Here is a 19,479-nt window from a genome sequence, read left to right as displayed (position 1 = left end):
GTTTCATCTGACCAGAGCACCTTCTTCCACATGTTTGGTGTGTCTCCCAGGTGGCTTGTGGCAAACTTTAAATGACACTTTTTATGGATATCTTTAAGAAATGTCTTTCTTCTTGCCACTCTTCCATAAAGGCCAGATTTGTGCAATATACGACTGAGTGATCATGGGCCTCTTGGCTGCATCTCTGATCAGTCTTCTCCTTGTATGAGCTGAAAGTTTAGAGGGACGGCCAGGTCTTGGTAGATTTGCAGTGGTCTGATAATCCTTCCATTTCAATATTATCGCTTGCACAGTGCTCCTTGGGATGTTTAAAGCTTGGGAAATCTTTTTGTATCCAAATCCGGCTTTAAACTTCTTCACAACAGTATCTCGGACCTGCCTGGTGTGTTCCTTGTTCTTCATGATGCTCTCTGCGCTTTTAACGGACCTCTGAGACTATCACAGTGCAGGTGCATTTATACGGAGACTTGATTACACACAGGTGGATTATATTTATCATCATTAGTCATTTAGGTCAACATTGGATCATTCAGAGATCCTCACTGAACTTCTGGAGAGTTTGCTGCACTGAAAGTAAAGGGGCTGAATAATTTTGCACGCCCAATTTTTCAGATTTTGATTTGTTAAAAAAGTTTGAAATATCCAATAAATGTCGTTCCACTTCATGATTGTGTCCCACTTGTTGTTGATTCTTCACAAAAAAATACAGTTTTATATCTTTATGTTTGAAGCCTGAAATGTGGCAAAAGGTCGCAAAGTTCAAGGGGGCCGAATACTTTCGCAAGGCACTGTAGTTGTTAGTTCGTTAACATTTCATTGAAATTGCCAGGTTCCAGTAAGCGTTATAACTTAAGGAACGGCAAGGAGTCGTATAACGTTACCAGTTCATACTATAGCGAATTGGTTGGGTTACTAACGTTAGTTCATCTGATGTTTTAACGTTAGCTGTCTGACTTCATTAGCCAGCTAATTTTCACACCATAAACTCAATGATTTGATCAGTTAAGTTGGCTAATGTTGCGCAACATTTCTCTGGCTAGCAAACGGATAATTCGATCCAGCCAGCAAGATACCTAACAATAACTGTTAACGTTACTTGTTCCACCACACTTTCTCCCTCACCTCAAACTTTACAAATGCCAGTTGTTTTTCGGATACAGGTCATTAAGTACGCTTCATCACCTCACCCCGTCTCCGTGGTCAGGCTTCTCACCTACCTCTTCGTTCTCGTTCAGGGGACCCGCTGCTGTAAACGAACTGGTAAACTAGTTATTAGTCTTTGAGACACCCCAATAAACTGTCTTTCCAGAGCGTGCGCTGATGCTGTAACTAGCAAGTTGACTGTCTTTTCTCCTCAGTCGCATTCTGTTGTGAACGGTTGGCTGAGCCTTGGAAACAGACAGCATTGCTCCAAACGCGCATCACTCGTTCGCATTCAGTCATCCAAAGCCCTCCGGCATTCGGAGCCTCTTTACTGTGTTGCCACCATGCTCGATGCTAGGAACAAGGACCGCTACTTAAATGCAAACAAGAAACAGGGTTTGCTTGAAATGTTAGACAGCTGGACAAGATGGAAACGGTCACAGTTACAGGGCGCACGGAGGAAGAGAGGCCACGGACAGACAAGAGCTGAATCTTCACTGCTTCACGAAACAGCAAGTAAGTGAAACATGTTTTGATTACCAGTAAAACAATGGGAACATATGTAAATGCCAACAAAATAATGTTTTGGTGTGTGTGTGTGTCAACTATTTAACTCTACTAGAATGCTTAAAAGGCCTCTACAATATCTGATTTGTTCTTGTGAATCCAAACACTGGACCCACAGATCAATCACCAGCCATAAAAGCATGACTGACATCACCTGCTGTTTACAGACGCATGCATAGTAGACTATAGGAGCTGATGAAAAGAAAGAGGTCAAATTATTATACATGGTCCACTTTATTTTATACGTTTCACTTGATAACACAAGGTCAGTCTGTCTACAGAAGGCCTGGTCAGGAAGCAGGTATGGTAGCAATAAGAACAAGTAAATGACAACAGTTCAAAAGAGAAAAAAAGGGGTGCAGAGCAGTCAGTTGGGGGAAAAAAAAACTGTCTGTAGAGAAGAGAGAAATGAGAAGGGAAGGGTGGAGGAGAGTTCAGGGGCCAAGAGAGATATATTTAACACTGTTCAACAAGCAGTACTTGAATTCAGGGGAGGGAGTGTCCAGTTGTTTAGCTTTGTGGAACAAGAGCCTAAAACAAGAGTCGGAAGAACATGTCCATCGTACAGGTCTTTTGGGGAAACTGTGGAATATGGGCCTGCCAAGTAACATCAAGCAGTTTAAATATTGAGAACAAAGATGGTGTTCATTATTTAAAAAACTAAACATAACATGCAAGCGGTTTCCCCTGACCTAATATCAAGCGTTGATCGTCCTCCTGTCAAAATAAGGTAGTGTCACTTCTTACAACAGGATTGGGTGGGCCTAAACAAATTGTCCATGCATCTGGAGAAATCACGGTTAAATACAAATGTATGGGCAGTGTGTGTGTGTGTGTATGCAACTCAACACTTCCAGCACCTGAACAAAAGAAATACTGTTTAAAAAATAAAAATCGGAATTGATGTCCTTTATTCCTATAGAACGCTCAATGGCTAAAAAATGTATTATAGCACAAGGGTGCTCCTAAACAAGAGATGAGCCGTCTTCATTCAGTTTGGTTCCTTTAAGTTACCGGTTGGGGTGTTTTGCGTCGCCATGTGTGGGTATGCGTGGGAGAAGGCTTGACTCAGTGCCCTGCCTCAGGGGTCGAAGATGGTCCCAATGCGTCACAGCATCAGCTTCCGGTCTGGGTGGTCAGCGCGGCCTGAGCGCTGGTGGCGTACCTCCAGGTGTTTGCTCTGGACACGGTCAAAGTGCTGCAGCAGGTCATTGTAGTCCATGTGGGTGTAGGTCGGACGCTTGGTGCCAACAGGCTTTGACTCAATGTACTTTGACTCATCCCTGCAACATAAAAACATACTTCCAGATAAATTATAACAATACATATGCATGGGGCACATCCGATGAGAAGTGTTAGGATGAATATTGTAATGGCCATGGTAATAGAATTCTGCACACCGTGGGCACACCACAATAACACAGTGTTTAGTTCTACTCACACTGTCCTCATAAGCTCTGGGTTAGGCACACAGCGCAGGCGGTGGGAGAGCAGCTGGAAGGCCTGGCTCTGGGGCAGCAGCATCAGCAGGCCGTACAGGGCCTTGATCAGGTATGGGTTGTTCTCCACATCCAGCAGTTGGAGACGCAAGTCTATAAAAACAAACCGTTGAGAGACCGGTTGGTTGGCTAGTGTGTGTGTTTGTAGTGCGGCTGAATCCCAAATCAGTACCTTCCCCTTCCATTTGCACATTCATGCACACATCTGCCATATGCACCAGTGTCCCAAAGCTGAGGGAGTGAAAATTGAGGGTGTAGGGGCTAATTACACCTTCCGATAGCAACTCAGCCTAGCCAGCAAGGCTGCAGGCTCCAGGGCAAAGTGCTTTCCCGATACACACAGCGATATGTTTGGAGAGGTGTGTTACGTCTGAGGCTTGACACATGTAACAACAAATACTGCCCAAATTAAATGTTTTAACTGTTACTGAGGTTTTATCTTGTAAAACAGAGGGAATTTGATAATTTGAACTTCATGCTTGTTTTATTATTGACATGTGGAACATGAATTGCATCATTTTTCACAAGTGTGTCCCAAAGTTGAAGGGTTGATCCCCCTCGCAACTCTTAAGTCGACCTCAAAAGTTCCATCAGAAACACATGAAAACAGAGGGCCATCCGTTTGAGTTGGTAGGGGCGAATGGGTGGTTTGGGATCGACTGTGTGTGTTCTGATCCGATCTGATATTGAGCTGTGGGACTCACAGGTAAAGATGGGGCTCTCGATCAACTGTACCAGCTTGTCAACTTCCATGAGGAAGTCTACAGTCACCTCCAAATCACCGCTAAATGGCTAACATTAAGGAAATATGGTATGCCATAATATACCAATAGGAATACACTACGAGGTGCAACAATGCTGATATGCAAAATGTATATCAAAGACAACCAGAAAGGATACAACTTTTGGATGAGGTCATAGGCATGGCGGTAGTTCTGGGTCAGGAAGCAGAGAGACACGGTGGCCACAGGGTTGTGACACCAGGAACGATACAGGCAGCAGAACAGGGCACAGCTCTCCTGCAGGGGGTGCAAAACACAGTTAACATGAGGATACACACAGCAGGGAAAACTATACCTCATTGGGTCAACAGGGTTGGGTTCAATTCCATTACAATTCTGCCCGTTCAAGAAGTTAATTAAAATTCAGCACATTTTTCAAAATGCTTTCATTTTTTAAATTGGAAATTTCCTGAATTCAAATGGAATTGGTGGTCAACCATACAGAGGAATCCCATTTCTCAGGCATTACCTGTGTGCGCAGGTCCTTGAGCTGGTTGCGCAGCTGAAAGAGCTCTGCAGAGGTGAGCAGGATGGTGTTGAGCGTCTGCACCATGGTGGATGCAAACTTCAGGTCCTCTTCTTTCAACAGGATGTCTGCCATGGAGTGGAATATGTTCTCTGCATGCAGAAGCAGACACAGCTGCCTGGGGGGGGGGGGGGGGGGGGGGTGAGTGCAAGGAGAGTGAGAGGTGATGGGTAACAAACAATCCCAGGGGGGTGGAGTAGTTTGAAAAATAAACAAATCCATGGTCTCGAGATACTTGGAGTTTCAGCAACAAAAAAAAAAAAAAATCACAGGAACCTGTGAGTCTATACCAATGTCGCAGGTCATTGATGCACATGTCACTACCTGATAATGAAGGCTCCTCTGTTCTCCAGCAGCTTTCTCTCCAGGCAGAAGCGCTTCAGGAGGTTGATCATGAACTTGTAGAAGTAAGAGTTCATGCTGGGGGTGGAGGGCGACGAGTCACCTATTTTGGAACCAGGGTTACAGGACATTAGGTGGGTGAGAAATAATGCATAATTTACTTTTATGCATCATACAACTGTTCCGGAGGCATTTTCTACTCACCCACGACTGTCTGTGGGCCTGCCTTGGCCCCATCAGGAACCTGAAGCTCCAGTTTGCTGTCAGAATTATCACAGGAGCCTGAGGAATCGGTCTGTCCTGCTGGGGATGACGCAATCTCAGCCAGAACCTCCAGGTCCTTAAGAATGACCTGAGTAATAGATGGGGTGAGGTTGGTTACTTTTGTAAAAGATAGTTCAGCCAAATTACAAATTGCTTACATCGTAAGGAAACCAGTCTATGGACAAGGCAAGTCAGCAATCAATGCTTTGGTTCTTTACCTGGCCAATTGGATTTGCCACAAATGCTCAAAAGTAAGCCGTTGAAACAGTGGCCAAGTAAACAAAACCAAAAGCATGGATTGCTGTTCAACCTTGTCCATAGACTGCTTGGATTAAGTATACCTTTAACATTAGTGAGATACTCAACTGGGGGTGCATGTAGTACTCACCTCATCAGACTCATCTGAGAGGGTCTTCAGCAACATGGGGAACAGACTGTCTGTGTGCCGGAACATCTACACGTCACAAAGGCACACAAATAGACACACACAGATCAGTGTGCTGATAGACATACTGTAAAACACTCCAAAGAAAGGAGCAGGATTGGTAATATGACCCACTTTGCGAGGTGTCTTGATGTAGAGGTGGTACAGCCACTTGAGCACAGAGATGCGGGTCATCATGCCGGTGGAGGAGTCATGCAGGTGGCGGTCCAACACCTGAACTATCCCATCAAGGTCAAGGGTCACCTGTGACCGGTCAGCACTGTTCAGGAGAGAGAAAACGGGTAAGAAAGGAAGTACACAAGACAAAGTTATGGGAACACACACTCCAAAATAGGTAACAGCAGATACTAAAAAGCCACAGAGGGAAACAGAAACAATACAGAGGAAGATCAAACACTGTAGAGGCCTTTGAGGCATGGTCAGGTATAACAGAGAACAGTAGACCCACATAAATGAGACATAGGTGTCGGACTGCACGACAGAGCTGGGCAATACAGCAGCTTAGCAAGTTAACATTGCTCTAGACTCTAGAGGACACAATGCACAAGCTTTCAGATATACAGCACAGCTAGGCTAGCAGGAACTATGGGAAATCTGGAGTTTATCTACAGTGCATTCGGAAAGTATTCAGACCACTTGACTTTTTCCACATTTTGCTACATTACAGCCTTATTCTAAAATTGATGAAATAGTTATTTCCCCCCCATCAATCTACACACAATACCCCATAATGACAAAGCAAAAACAGGTTAAGAAATGTTTGCACATATATAAAAAATAAATAATTGTATTCAGACCCTGCACTTAGTACTTTGTTGAAGCTTACAGCCTCAAGTCTTCTTGGGTATGATGCTACAAGCTTGGCACACCTGTATTTCGAGAGTTTCTCCCATTCTTCTCTGCAGATCCTCTCAAGCTCTGTCAGGTTGGATGGGGAGCGTTGCTTCACAGCTATTTTCAGGTCTCTCCAGAGATGTTCGATCGGGTTCTGGCTGGGCTCTGGCTGGACTGGGCCACTCATGGACATTCAGACTTGTCTAGAAGCCACTCCTGCATTGTCTTGTCTGTGTGCTTAGGGTCATTGTCCTGTTGGAAAGTGAACCTTTGCCCCAGTCTGAGGTTCTGAGCGCTCTGGAGCAGGTTTTCAGCAATAATCTCTGTACTTTCCTCCGTTCATCTTTCCCTCGATCCTGACTAGCCTCCCTGTCCCTGCCACTGAATAGCAAACCCCTACAGCATGATGCTGCCACCACCATGCTTCACAGTAGGGATGGTGTGAGGTTTCCTCCAGAATTCAATCTTGTTTCTCATGGTCAGAGTCCTTTAGGTGCCTTTTGACAAACTCCAAGTGGGCTGTCATGTGCCTTTTACCAAAGGGTGGCTTCCGTCTGGCCACGCTACCATGAAGGCCTGATATCTGGAGTGCTGCAGAGATGGTTGTCCTTCTGGAAAGTTCTCCCATCTCCACAGAGGAACTCTTAAGCTCTGTCAGTGACCATCGGGTTCGTGGTCACCTCCCTGACCAAGGCCCTTCTCCCCCGATTGCCCAGTATGGCCGGACAGAACGCTCTAGGAAGTGTCTTGGTGGTTCCAAACTTCTTCCATTTAGGAATGATGGAGGCCACTGTGTTCTTAGGTACCTTCAATGCTGCAGAAATATTTTTTTGTTACCCTTCCCCAGATCTATGCCTTGACACAATCCTGTCTCTGAGCTCTACGGACAATTCCTTCAACCTCATGGCTTGGTTTTCGCTCTGTCATGCACTGTCAACTGTAGGACCTTATATAGATAGACAAGTGTGTGCCTTTTCGAAATCATGTCCAATCAATTGAATTTACCACAGGTGGACTCCAATCAAGTTGTAGAAACATCAAGGATGATCAATGGAAACAATGCACCTGAGCTTAATTTCAGGTCTCATAGCATAGGGTCTGAAAACTTATTTAAATGATATTTAAATGATATATATATATATATATATATATATATATATATATATATATATATATATATATATATATATATATATATATATATATATATATATATATATATATATATATATATATATATATATATACATATATATATATACATATATATATATATATATATATATATATATATACACACACACATATAGTTGAAGTAGGAAGTTTACATACACTTAGGTTGGAGTCATTAAAACTTGTTTTTCAACCACTCCACAAATTTCTTGTTAACAAACTATAGTTTTGGCAAGTCTGTTAGGACAGCTACTTTGTGCATGACACAAGTCATTTTTCCAACAATTGTTTACAGACAGATTATTTCACTGTATCACAATTCCAGAGGTTTATATACATTAAGTTGACTGTGCCTTTAAACAGCTTGGAAAATTCTAGAAAATTATGTTATGGCTTTAGAAGCTTCTGATAAATTATGTCAATTAGCCTGAGTCAATTGGAGGTGTACCTGTGGATGTATTTCAAGGCCTACCTTCAAACTCAGTGCCTCTGCTTGACATCATGGGAAAATCAAAAAGAAATCAGCCAAGATCTCAGAAAAAAAAGTTGTAGACCTCCACAAGTCTGGTTCATCCTTGGGCGCAATTTCCAAATGCCTGAAGGTACCACGTTTATCTGTACAAACAATAGTATGCAAGTATAAACACCATGGGACCACACAGCCGTCATACCGCTCAGGAAGGAGACGCGTTCTGTCTCCTAGAGATGAACATAATTTGGTGCAAAAAGTGCAAATCAATCCCAGAACAACCACAAAGGACCTTATGAAGATGCTGGATGAAAACCAGGTAAAAGTAGCTATATCCACAGTAAAACTATTCCTATATCGACACAACCTGAAAGGCCACTCAGCAAGGAAGAAGCCACTGCTCCAAAACTGTCATAAAAAAGCCAGACTACGGTTTGCAACTGCACATGGGGACAAAGATCGTACTTTTTGTAGAAATGTCTTCTGGTCTGATGAAACAAAAATAGAACTGTTTGGCCATAATGACCGTTGCTATGTTTGGAGGAAAAAGGGGGAGGCTTGCAAGCCGAAGAACACGATCCCAACCATGAAGCACGGGGTGGCAGCATCATGTTGTGGGGGTGCTTTGCTGCAAGAGGGACTGGTGCACTTTCACAAAATAGATGGCATCATGAGGGAGGAAAATGATATGGATATATTGAAGCAACATCAAGACATCAGTCAGGAAGTTAAAGCTTGGTTGCAAATGGGTCTTCCAAATGGACAATGACCCCAAGCATACTTCCAAAGTTGTGGCAAAATGGCTTAAGGACAACAAAGTCAAGCTATTGGAGTGGCCATCACAAAGCCCTGACCTCAATCCTATAGAAAATGTGTTGGCAGAACTGAAAAAGTGTGGCGAGCAAGGAGGCCTACAAACCTGACTCTGTTACACCAGCTCTGTCAGGAGGAATGGGTCAAAATTCACCCAACTTATTGTGGGAAGCTTGTGGAAGGTTACACGAAATGTTTGACCCAAGTCAAACAATTTAAAGGCAATGCTACCAAATACTAATTGAGCGTACGTAAACTTCTGATCCACTGGGAATGGGATGAAAGAAATAAAAGCTGAAATAAAATCACAACTATTATTCTGACATTTCACATTCTTAAAATAAACTGGTGATCCTAACTGACCTAAAACAGGGAATTGTTACTAGGATTAAATGTCAAGAAATTGTGAAAAACTAAGTTTAAATGCATTTGGCTAAATTTGTTTGCTCTTGGTCATTATGGGGTAGTGTGTGTAGATTTGATAAAGGGAAAAATACTTAAAATAAGGCTAATGTTACAAAATGTGGAGAAAGGGAAGGGGCCTGAATACTTTCCGAATGCACTGTATGTGTCCGAACTGGCTCCATGTAAATGAATGAGCAAACATTTATCGTGACAGATCCTCCTCAGTTCCCAACGTTTATCTGAGCACAGACAAACATGTTCTAGCTTCTCTGCAGGTCTGTTCGTTCATTCCACCAAACTTACGACTGCAGCTTTTCCCCAATCCCCCCCGCCCCCTTCCAACCCTGCTGTGCCGTGGGAATTCTTCTCTCCTTCAGAAACAGAGGGACCCTTTTCTTCACAGCTAAGCATTGGTGGTTCAGTGGTAGAATTCTCACGCTGCCAGGCCCGGGTTCGATTCCCAGCCAATGCATGCACAACCTTTTTGGAGCTTCTATACTGAACAAAAATATAAACGCAACATGTAGTGTTGGTGCCATTTTTCATGCACTGAAATAAAAGATCCAAGGAATGTTCCATACGCACAAATTCGTTTACATCCCAGTTAGTGAGCTTTTCTCTGTTGCCAAGATAATCCATCCAGGTGTACCCTGTGCTGGGGAAAATAAAAGGCCACTCTAAGATGTACAGTTTTGTCAAACAATACAATGCCACAGATGTCTCAAGTTGAAAGAGCGTGCAGTTGGCATGGTGACTGCAGGAATGTCCAACAGAGCTGTTGCCAGAGAATTGTAATGTTTATATTTCTCTACCATAAGCAGCCTCCGTCATTTTTAGAGAATTTGGCAGCATGTCCAACCAGCCTCACAAGCGCAGACAAATCACAATAGCTTGAAGATTTTGCGAATACATGGCACCAGTCATGAGGCATGGCACAAGCATGACATATCGTCTCCATGCAACACAGAGACGTCAGGTCTAGTTAAAAACAAGGCTTCACTGTAAGTAATCCAATTGCTCAGACAAACTGGTAGGATTGAGTGGCTCAAAGTAAAGTTGTTGGCTACTGACTAGCATTGCTCATCATGCAGCAGGTAGAGCTTTTGTTCAAGCAAGAGAAGGGAAGCCTCCCACTGTGATAAGTACCTATCTGCAGTGAGATTCTCAATGTGTTTCATGCATAATAAGGGTTGCAAGGAGCAGTACGTCACTAAAGGTTGTACTCAGGGCTTTGCTGTAATCTAAGCATTGTATGGAGTAGGACACCACATTTTTAGAGGTTGAATGGAGTATACCACTAATCTAAGGGTTATAATACAATAATAAATACAGTCAGGTCCATAATTATTGGCACCCTTGAGAAAGATTTAAAAAAAAGACTTGGACATTTTATTATTACATAAATGCTCAGACAAAGATATTTGGTTTAACAAGTAGTAATACATTTAAAAAAAGATGGGGCAAAATTGTCACCATGATTTAATCCTCTAGCACCCTTCCAATTCTAATTTATTTAATGGGATTGGAGAACACATTGGGAGGGATCTTAGACCATTCCTCCATACAGAATCTTTCCAGATCCTTGATATCCTTTGTCTGCTCTTATGGACTTCCCTCTTCAATTCAAACAGGTTTTCAATGGGGTTCAAGCCCGGAGACAGATGGCCATTGCAAAATATTGATTGAGGTCAATTAACAATTTCTTTCAGTTTTGATTTGTGTTTGGGATTATTGTCTTGCTGGAAGATCCACAAGTGTCATCCTCCTGGCAGAGGCAACCAAGTTTTTGCCTAAAATGTCCTAATACTTGTTAAATTTCATGATGTTGTTGACCTTAACAAGGGCCCCAGTACCAGTGAAAGTAAAATAGCCCAATAACAAAGATCCATCATCATATTTTACCGCAAGTATGAGGTACTTTCTGCACATGTGAACGACCTGTTAGATTCAGTCTTATGTAGCAAAATAAGATGTAATATTTTTTGGTTATTAAAAAAAAAAAAAGTATGTTCCTTTTCATATAGGACAATCAGTATGAGTTACCATCGAGAGCATGCTTTTCACAAAAGGCTGTTCCCAATATGTATAAGAAAGTGAGGGGAGAAATTCTCCAAGAACTCAAGACATACCCAATTTCTCTCACAACAGATATTTGGTCTAGAGTAAACATGACCCCATACATGAGCCTGACTATTCACTACATAGCCAGTGATTGGTCTCATGCCCCATTGTCTTGAGACAACCTATATGCCAGAGAACCATACTGCGGACAACCTGAGTGAAGCTCTCCGGTCCGTGTTGGCAGAATGGGCATTGGATGAGAAGAAAGTGTCCTGTAGCACAACTGACAACAGGGCACACATTGTGGCCGCGGTGAGGCAGTTGGGTTGGCCATGGCTTAACTGCTTTGGACACAAACTGCATCTGGCAGTCATAGAAGGTGTTGTAAGTCAGAAAAAACACGCAACCCGGGCCTTCGACAATGTAGAAAATTGTAAAAATAAAGAAACCCTGGAATGAGTAGGTGTGTCCAAACTTTTGACTGGTACTGTATATGAAATTATGCCTATTGCATTCCAAATACAATTAGTCCTATTAATTGAATGATGTGCACATTTCATTCTATTAATTTTAGGCTATTTAAATCAAATACAACCTACAATTTTTGTTATCAAGATGTTGGTCCTAGATTAATAAATTGTATACATCAAATTATATGAAATGCAAGGGAATAAATATTTGAATCCTGCAGGATTGTAAAACACAAACAAAGAGTTTTGGAGCAGGTCCTGGCCATATGACGGGTATTGATTGACGATTGAGACCACAAGCATTTAGATCAGTCATGGCAGGTCAATGTTCTGCAAACGATCAATGCCGCACTGAAGCCTGTGCCTAACTTCACTGATATCCTATCTGGGGAGAACTGTGTGACAGTGTCGTCAGTCAAGCCCATTTTACAACTTTTAACAGGACACACGCAACAAGAGCTAACAAAAAAGAAAAAGCTAACAAAATTTTAAAAAAAAGATGGGCAGTGTATTGCAGGACAGTTAAGCTGCCCGTTGCCTATAAACGACTATTGTTTCAGTTCACTAACACATTAGATCTGGTAAAATTTTATTTTTTTTATAAAAAAAACATTTTGTTTTGCACCATCATCTTTGAAATGCAAGAGAAAGGCCATAATGCATCATTCCAGCCCAGGATATATTTTGGCCACCAGATAGCAGCCATGTGCAATTGTTTTAGACTGATTTCTGTTCAAATCTTTGTATCAAGACTGCCCAAATATGCCTAATTGGTTAAATAATACATTTAAGTTCATAACTGTGCACTCTCCTCAAACAATAGAATGGTATTATTTCACTGTAATAGCTACTGTAAATTGGACAGTGCAGTTAGATTAACAAGAATTTAACCTTTCTGCCCATAGATATGTCTTTGTCCTGGGAAATGTTCTTGTTACTTACAACATCATGCTAATCGCAGCCTACATTAGCTCAACCGTCCCGCCGATCCTGTAGAGGCTTTGAGCGCAATAGTTTTATTTTCCGTTGTGTCTTTATTTACATAATTATAAGTATTTTTTTATTCCTCACATGTGCTTTGGCTTTACATGTATTACTGTGTTATTATTCTTAATTGTTTTACATGAACTTAATAACCAACCCCCTTATAAACTAAAAAATATCTATGAAAATTCCTATTTGAAAGCCTAAGTAGCCTACGGGCACCATTTGTCGCAATGCTGATGTCACCATGCTGCTTTTTGTTGCCTTCAGTAAAAAATAGAAGACCATGAACAAAAAGTGTGTGTAAGCTTAAATCTTGGGCTCCCAAGTGGCGCAGCGGTCTAAGGCACTGCATCTCAGTGCAAGAGGCGTCACTACAGTCCCTGATTCGAATCCAGGCTGTATCACACCCGGCCGTGAATGGGAGTCCCATAGGGCGGTACACAATTGGCCCAGCATGGTCCAGGTTTGGCAATCATTGTAAATAAGAAGTTGTTCGTAACTGACTTGAATAGTTAAAGGTTAAATAAATAAAAATATATAAATGCTGGTGGTGTTTAGACTGCCCAGCTGATAATTGGCCATTTTAAATCGAAACAGGCAATTACACTGCGACAAATAGTGTATGCCTTTTTTCTATTTTTTACATCAATATAGTGGAATCACTATAATCATGTTTTGATTTCATAAGACATTACGGTTTGTATCATTGTTGCCAAATAACTCAATCATAAATATAACCGGTTTTAAATTATCACTTTTTAAGCTGAACGCAATAATGGCTACATGTGCAAACTAGCTCGGAAAAATTCAATTATATTCTTACAATAAAATTATAATATAAAATAAAGGCACTTCATGTTTCATAGGAAAGACCTTCCTAAAATAAAGTGTACAGGCAACTAAATTGATTTATTCCACTTTGGACTTAAAAGGTAGATGTTGCAAAAGCCCACATCAGCAGCTTGCATGTGTGGAACCCATTTATGTTAATTAACGGTCAATTACCGTGAGACCGACAGTTATTTGCTTCACAATCACTGGCTGACAATGTGACCGCAACAGCCCTAGCCCCACCTATCTCTTTAAGGAGTCAGGTGCGGACATATGCTAACAGATTGAGTACGGTAGTGTACTAAACAACCAAAGATTTAAAAGGTTGGTTTATACTAGGTCGACATGTCTGTACACAATTGTCACAGTGAAATCATGAACATTCTATCGTCACCTGAGAGCAAACTTTTCGTTGTCGTTATGAAAAAGTATAAAAAACACAAAAACAGGCTGCATGACAACAGCAGCCTGGTGGTCCAAAATAGTATAACTGGTGTATTTTAACACCAATAAACCAATCCATTTAAAATTATTTTTGTATATGTCAATCTAGCAAACCAGGCAACTTCCTAAACAATGTTTTGGTTCATTAAGTTAACTGGCTAGCCAGTTCAAATAATGACCATATCATAGCTGACAACATCTTAACTTTAGCTCAAATCACATCTATTTAAAAAACCCTTATACATCAGCATATGTCAAAGTGCTTATACAGAAACCAAGCCTAAAACCCCAAACGGCAAGAAATGTAGAAGCTAATTTGTATTCATTAGAGGAAAATAAACTCCCAACAAGTTAGTGGCGCACTAATTACAGAAAAGCAGGGCATTCTACCGGTGTATTTTAGAACTTGGACACTGTCTCGTTGACCTAACATTATATCCTCATTTGAATTTGGTGCAAGTCATGTTCTTCACATTACAGTCTCTGGTAAACACACACTATATCAAATCAAATATAAATTTGTCACATGCACAGGATACAGAAGGTGTAAACGGTACAGTGAAATGGTTACTTGTGTAGTGGAGTCTTCGCTAGCTAGCTAAACAATTACCCATTATCCCAACTCATGTTACTACCATGCATTCATCTGCTGGTAGGTGAAGCTAAGCAATTAGGTTCAATGTTAGCTAGCTAACATTGGGCTATAACTAGTAATGGCTTTCTGAGATACAAACAATATTACTACACAGATCATACACGTAATGTTAGCGAGCCAGCCAGCTAACATTAGCTAGCTAACAGTACGCATTAACTTCAATGCTCGCTAGCTGGACCCTTCACCGTATACATGGATGAACGCTTCTCCTTCTGTCAAGGAAGCCATGGTTGCACTTAGTTTGAAGATGTAATCCAGTGTTTTTATACAACAGCCTTTTGGGTGTTCTCCATCCGCATATTTTCAATCAAACGCCAGAATTTTCAACATCTCCTTAGATATCATACTCTGCTTCCACTGGGCCTTCCACTGATTTCAAAACTCGGTCCTCCAAAAAGTGGAGATTTGTGACACTTTTACAGTTCTTCGTGATATCTTTAAAAAAAGCATCATTAGAAAGGTTTATCTACACATACTGAGCAGCTAATGTTAGACAGAAGCATGCTACATGGCACATGAAAAGTTAAATGAAAGTTCACGTTCCAGAAGGCATTTGCCAAAAAACGCATTGATACCTCTCCTGTGACGTGCGACATACGCCTAGTTTCCTTAAGTCACATATGCTACTGTTTTTCAACACCAAACCCAAAACTGGTGTACGTGGTCAAAAAGCTCAAGTCATCTGACTTAATAATGTCCCACATTTTTTTAAGCATACAATATAGCTCAGTATTTGTATAATTTATTTTGTACAGCATTTTGACTCATCTTTATCAAGGGTGCCAATAATTATGAACCTGACTGAATATGTGATGGGTTGTATGGGATACATCCTAATGGTTTTTATAGACTACATCCTAAGGGTTGTCTAAGTACTTGGATAGTTGGAGGTGGACTGTGGTACTCTTCAGGCCAGGGCGATGTGTCACCGTGGACACAGTGGAGCAGAACAAGGATCTTTGGAACTTCTTACGAGGTCTCATAGGGAAGAGAAGGCTAACTTGTGGTTAATCACATATGAATGCTAAATGCAGGCTAAGTGTGGGCACACCGAGCAAAGGGAAATCATTCCAGCCGGTTGCCATGGCCACCAATACGTAAAATGTATGAATGCATGACTAAATCACTTCAGATTAAAGTGTCTGCTAAATGGCATATATTACTATTAAGACCAATGTGGATATATCTTATTTTCTAGGACATCTGCATTTATTCTGAACATGCTGCCAGTGAATATTGGGATGCCCACAGGGAAGATGTACATTTGAAATACAAATACATATTGTTAAATAAAATCTCACCATTTACAACTAATACAGCTGCAGAGGGCAGTCTATAAATTGATGAAACTGATCAAATGTGTAATTACCAGAGGTGGGACTAAGTCACTATTATTCCAGTCACAAGCAAGTCTCAAGGTCCGAGTCGAGTTCCAAGTAGAACAAGCAGAGTCTCGAGTCAAGTGCAAGTCGTGCATTCTAACAGCAAGTCAAGTAAAACATTTTTTATCTATACATGCTATGACTAGTTCAACTACCAATCTTTATGAGGCTACCAGACATAACTTTATTACTTTGTCTACAACACATAGATTGTAATAATTACATTTTAACAAATTCAAAATGTCAGCTTCATAAGTGAATTCTCAATTTCGACATACCAAAAGACCAGTAGCTAAGCCTCTACTAGTAATTGTTGCCTGATACCCCATTGCTGGTATGTTTGCAAAGTAAAGAGTTCATTTTTTGATTACCAAAATGTTTTGTAGCTGGATATTTACAGGAAATCAACTCTCCCTACAATTTGACGTTGGCTCTGCACCCGATCCTATTGCTGTACAGCAAATCAGCACTCTGCTCGCTAGCTCAGTGGTTCTAACTTTGACCCGCGACCCCCCAAAAAAAGCAGTGGTTCAAAGCTTGCGACCCCCCCCCCCCATATGCGCACACAATCACTTCTCAAAATGTAGCTGATCATTTTTGGATTCTGAAGCACAGGCATGCTTGAGACAAATTAGTACCATACCGTAGGCCTATATCAGAAACCCGATCAAATAAAATGTTATGTCACATGCTTCTGCCTAGAATTCGAGCATCCCGGGGTCGCCTCTTCAATGTTGACGTTGAGACTAGTGTTTTGCGGGTACTATTTAATGAAGCTGCCAGTTGAGGACTTGTGAGGAGTCTTTCTCAAACTAGACACTAATGTACTTGTCCTCTTGCTCAGTTGTGCACCGGGGCCTCCCACTCCTCGTTTTATTCTGGTTAGAGCCAGTTTGCACTGTTCTGTGGAGTAGTACACAGCAATGTACGAGATCTTCAGTTTCTTGACAATTTCTCGCATGGAATAGCCTTCATTTCTCAGAACATGAATAGACTGACGAGTTTCAGAAAAAAGTGCTTTGTTTCTGGACATTTTGAGCCTGTAATCAAACCCACAAATGCTGATGTTACAGATACTCAACTAGTTGAAAATAGTTCAGCCTCTCTCAGCCTATTGCAGACAGCCTGAGCACTGATGGAGGGATTGTGTATTCCTGGTGTGACTCGGGCAGTTGTTGTTGCCATCCTGTACCTGTCCCGCAGGTGTAATGTTTGGATGTACCAATCCCGTGCAGGTGTTGTTACACGTGGTCTGCCACTGAGGACGATCAGCTGTCCGTCCCGTCCTTAGGCGTCTCACAGTACAGACATTGCAATTTATTGCCCTGGCCACATCTGCAGTCCTCATGTCTCCCTGCAGCATGCCTAAGGCACGTTCACGCAGATGAGCAGGGCATCTTTCTTTTGGTGTTTTTCAGAGTCAGTTAAAAGGCCTCTTTAGTGTCCTAAGTTTTCATAACTGTGACCTTAATTGCCTACCGTCTGTAAGCTGTTAGTGTCTTCACGACTGTTCCACAGGTGCATGTTCATTAATTGTTTATGGTTCATTGAACAAGCATGGGAAACAGTGTTTAAACCCTTTACAATGAAGATCTGTGAAGTTTAGATTTTTACGAATTATCTTTGAAAGACAGGGTCCTGTAAAAGGGACGTTTACACACACACACACGCAGGGGTACAAGGTATTTGAGGTAGATATGTACATAAAGGCAGGGTAAAGTGACTAGGCATTAGAACTTGGAGGGAAGTATCAAGTTGAAATCTGAGCTATAGTCTATAAACATTAGGACCGGGACCAGTATCGTGATACTCATTAGTACCATGGCAAGGAAACAGAACACGAAGCGGATTTACCTTTAGGGAAAAAGCCTGAATGTTGGACCAACCTTATGTTGCCATCCAGAGTCAGTTATTTATTTTCCATGCTATAGCACACAATATTTTACAGTAGGTTTTTAAAGGAGCCAAGAGTGTGGTTGCTTTGTGTTGACATTAAGGAAAAATTGAGATTGAATCATCTGTGGATCTGTTGAGGCAGTACGCAAATTAGAGCAGGTCCAGGGTGTATGGGATGATGGTGTGTGTGTGTGTGATGACCAGCCTTTCAAAGCACTTTATAATTACAGATGTAAGTGCTACAGTCATTTGCTCCCGAGTGCCACAGCTGTCTAAGGCAATGCATCTCAGTGCAAGAGGCGTCACTACAGTCCCTGGTTCGAATCCAGGCTATTTCACATCCGGCCATGATTGGTAGTTCCATAGGGTGGAGCACAATTGGCCCAGCATCATCCGGATTTGGCCGGGGTAGGCCGTCATTGTAATTAAGAATTTGTTCTTAACTGACTTGAATAGTTAAATAAATAAGATTGAAAATGTCCGTGAAGACACTTGCCAGCTGGTCTACGCATGCTCTGAGAACGAGCCCTGGTATTCCGTCTGGCCTGGCGGACTTGCAAGTGTTAACCTGTTTAAAAGCTTTACTCACATCGGGAACGGAGAGAGATCACAGTCATCAGAACAGGGACTTTCATGCAGGACTGTTTTCCTTGAAGCGAGTATAAAAAGGCAGTTAGCTCATTTGGGAGTTCTGAGTCACTGGGCATCTCACGGCTGGGTATCCCTTTGTAAATCCATTATCTTCTGCAAGCCCTGACACATCAGAGGAGCGTAGGAGCCCGGTGTAATAGAATTCCACCTTGGCAGGTAGCCTAGCAGTTAAGAGAGTAACTGGAAGGTTGTTGGTTTGAATCTCCGAGCAGCCTACGTGAACAATCTGTCGATGTGCCATTGAGCAAGACACTTAACCTTAATTGCTCCTGTAAGTCACTCTGGATAAGAGTGTCTGCTAAATTACTAAAATGTATAGCGTCCTTTTGCATATTTGATGTCTCTGAATAAATAAATAGGCAAATATAGCAAATATAAAATGGTAGGCTATATGTAGACTATTAAAAAACATTTTTTTCCCCCATTCAGTTTAAACCTCACTTTGAAAACTAGCCCATCAGTTGCACAATTTTATTTTTTTTGCAAGTCGATGCTGCGGCTGTCTCTGGCTGAGTGAAAGCCACAAAATGAGTGACAAAACCTGACCAGATAATTTCAAGTTGAGTCTTGAAGCTCCAAGTCAAGCCATTTTATTTATCAAGCCGAGTCTGAAGTCAAATTTGTGACCTTGAGTCGGACTAGAGTCCAAGTCATGTGACGAGTCCACACCTCTGCTAATTACTAACTGCACAATTCAAATCACTTAGCACATACCTTGTGGGAGTGAAGAAGCAGATGTTGCTGAAACCCACAGACTCCTGTGACGCGTTGAGCATATCTGAAATCAGAGGTTGTTTAGAGTCAGAGCCACCAAAAAACCCTTTCAAGCTAAATAGTAGC

General features: G+C 41.6%; 1 protein-coding gene across 3 annotated transcripts in view; it reads right to left on the bottom strand.

The window, feature by feature from the left end:
* Nucleotides 1-1,925: 1,925 nt before the first annotated feature.
* Nucleotides 1,926-19,479, bottom strand: part of vac14 (vac14 homolog (S. cerevisiae)) — a 30,051-nt gene continuing 12,497 nt past the window's right edge. For all 3 annotated transcript variants that reach the window (XM_036978252.1, XM_036978250.1, XM_036978246.1), the window contains 10 exons: nucleotides 19,354-19,417; nucleotides 5,683-5,827; nucleotides 5,512-5,577; nucleotides 5,064-5,211; nucleotides 4,842-4,962; nucleotides 4,461-4,635; nucleotides 4,110-4,228; nucleotides 3,914-3,993; nucleotides 3,152-3,302; nucleotides 1,926-2,993 (listed from right to left, as the gene is read on the bottom strand). In XM_036978252.1, the coding sequence (XP_036834147.1) occupies nucleotides 2,819-2,993; nucleotides 3,152-3,302; nucleotides 3,914-3,993; nucleotides 4,110-4,228; nucleotides 4,461-4,635; nucleotides 4,842-4,962; nucleotides 5,064-5,211; nucleotides 5,512-5,577; nucleotides 5,683-5,827; nucleotides 19,354-19,417 (1,244 nt within the window). In that variant the 3' untranslated portion in view covers nucleotides 1,926-2,818. The remainder of the gene's footprint in view (nucleotides 2,994-3,151; nucleotides 3,303-3,913; nucleotides 3,994-4,109; nucleotides 4,229-4,460; nucleotides 4,636-4,841; nucleotides 4,963-5,063; nucleotides 5,212-5,511; nucleotides 5,578-5,682; nucleotides 5,828-19,353; nucleotides 19,418-19,479) is intronic.

This window comes from Oncorhynchus mykiss, chromosome 1, assembly GCF_013265735.2.
Source record: "Oncorhynchus mykiss isolate Arlee chromosome 1, USDA_OmykA_1.1, whole genome shotgun sequence".
NCBI classification, from domain to species: Eukaryota; Metazoa; Chordata; class Actinopteri; order Salmoniformes; family Salmonidae; genus Oncorhynchus; species Oncorhynchus mykiss.
This window is presented reverse-complemented; position numbering and strand designations above follow the sequence as displayed.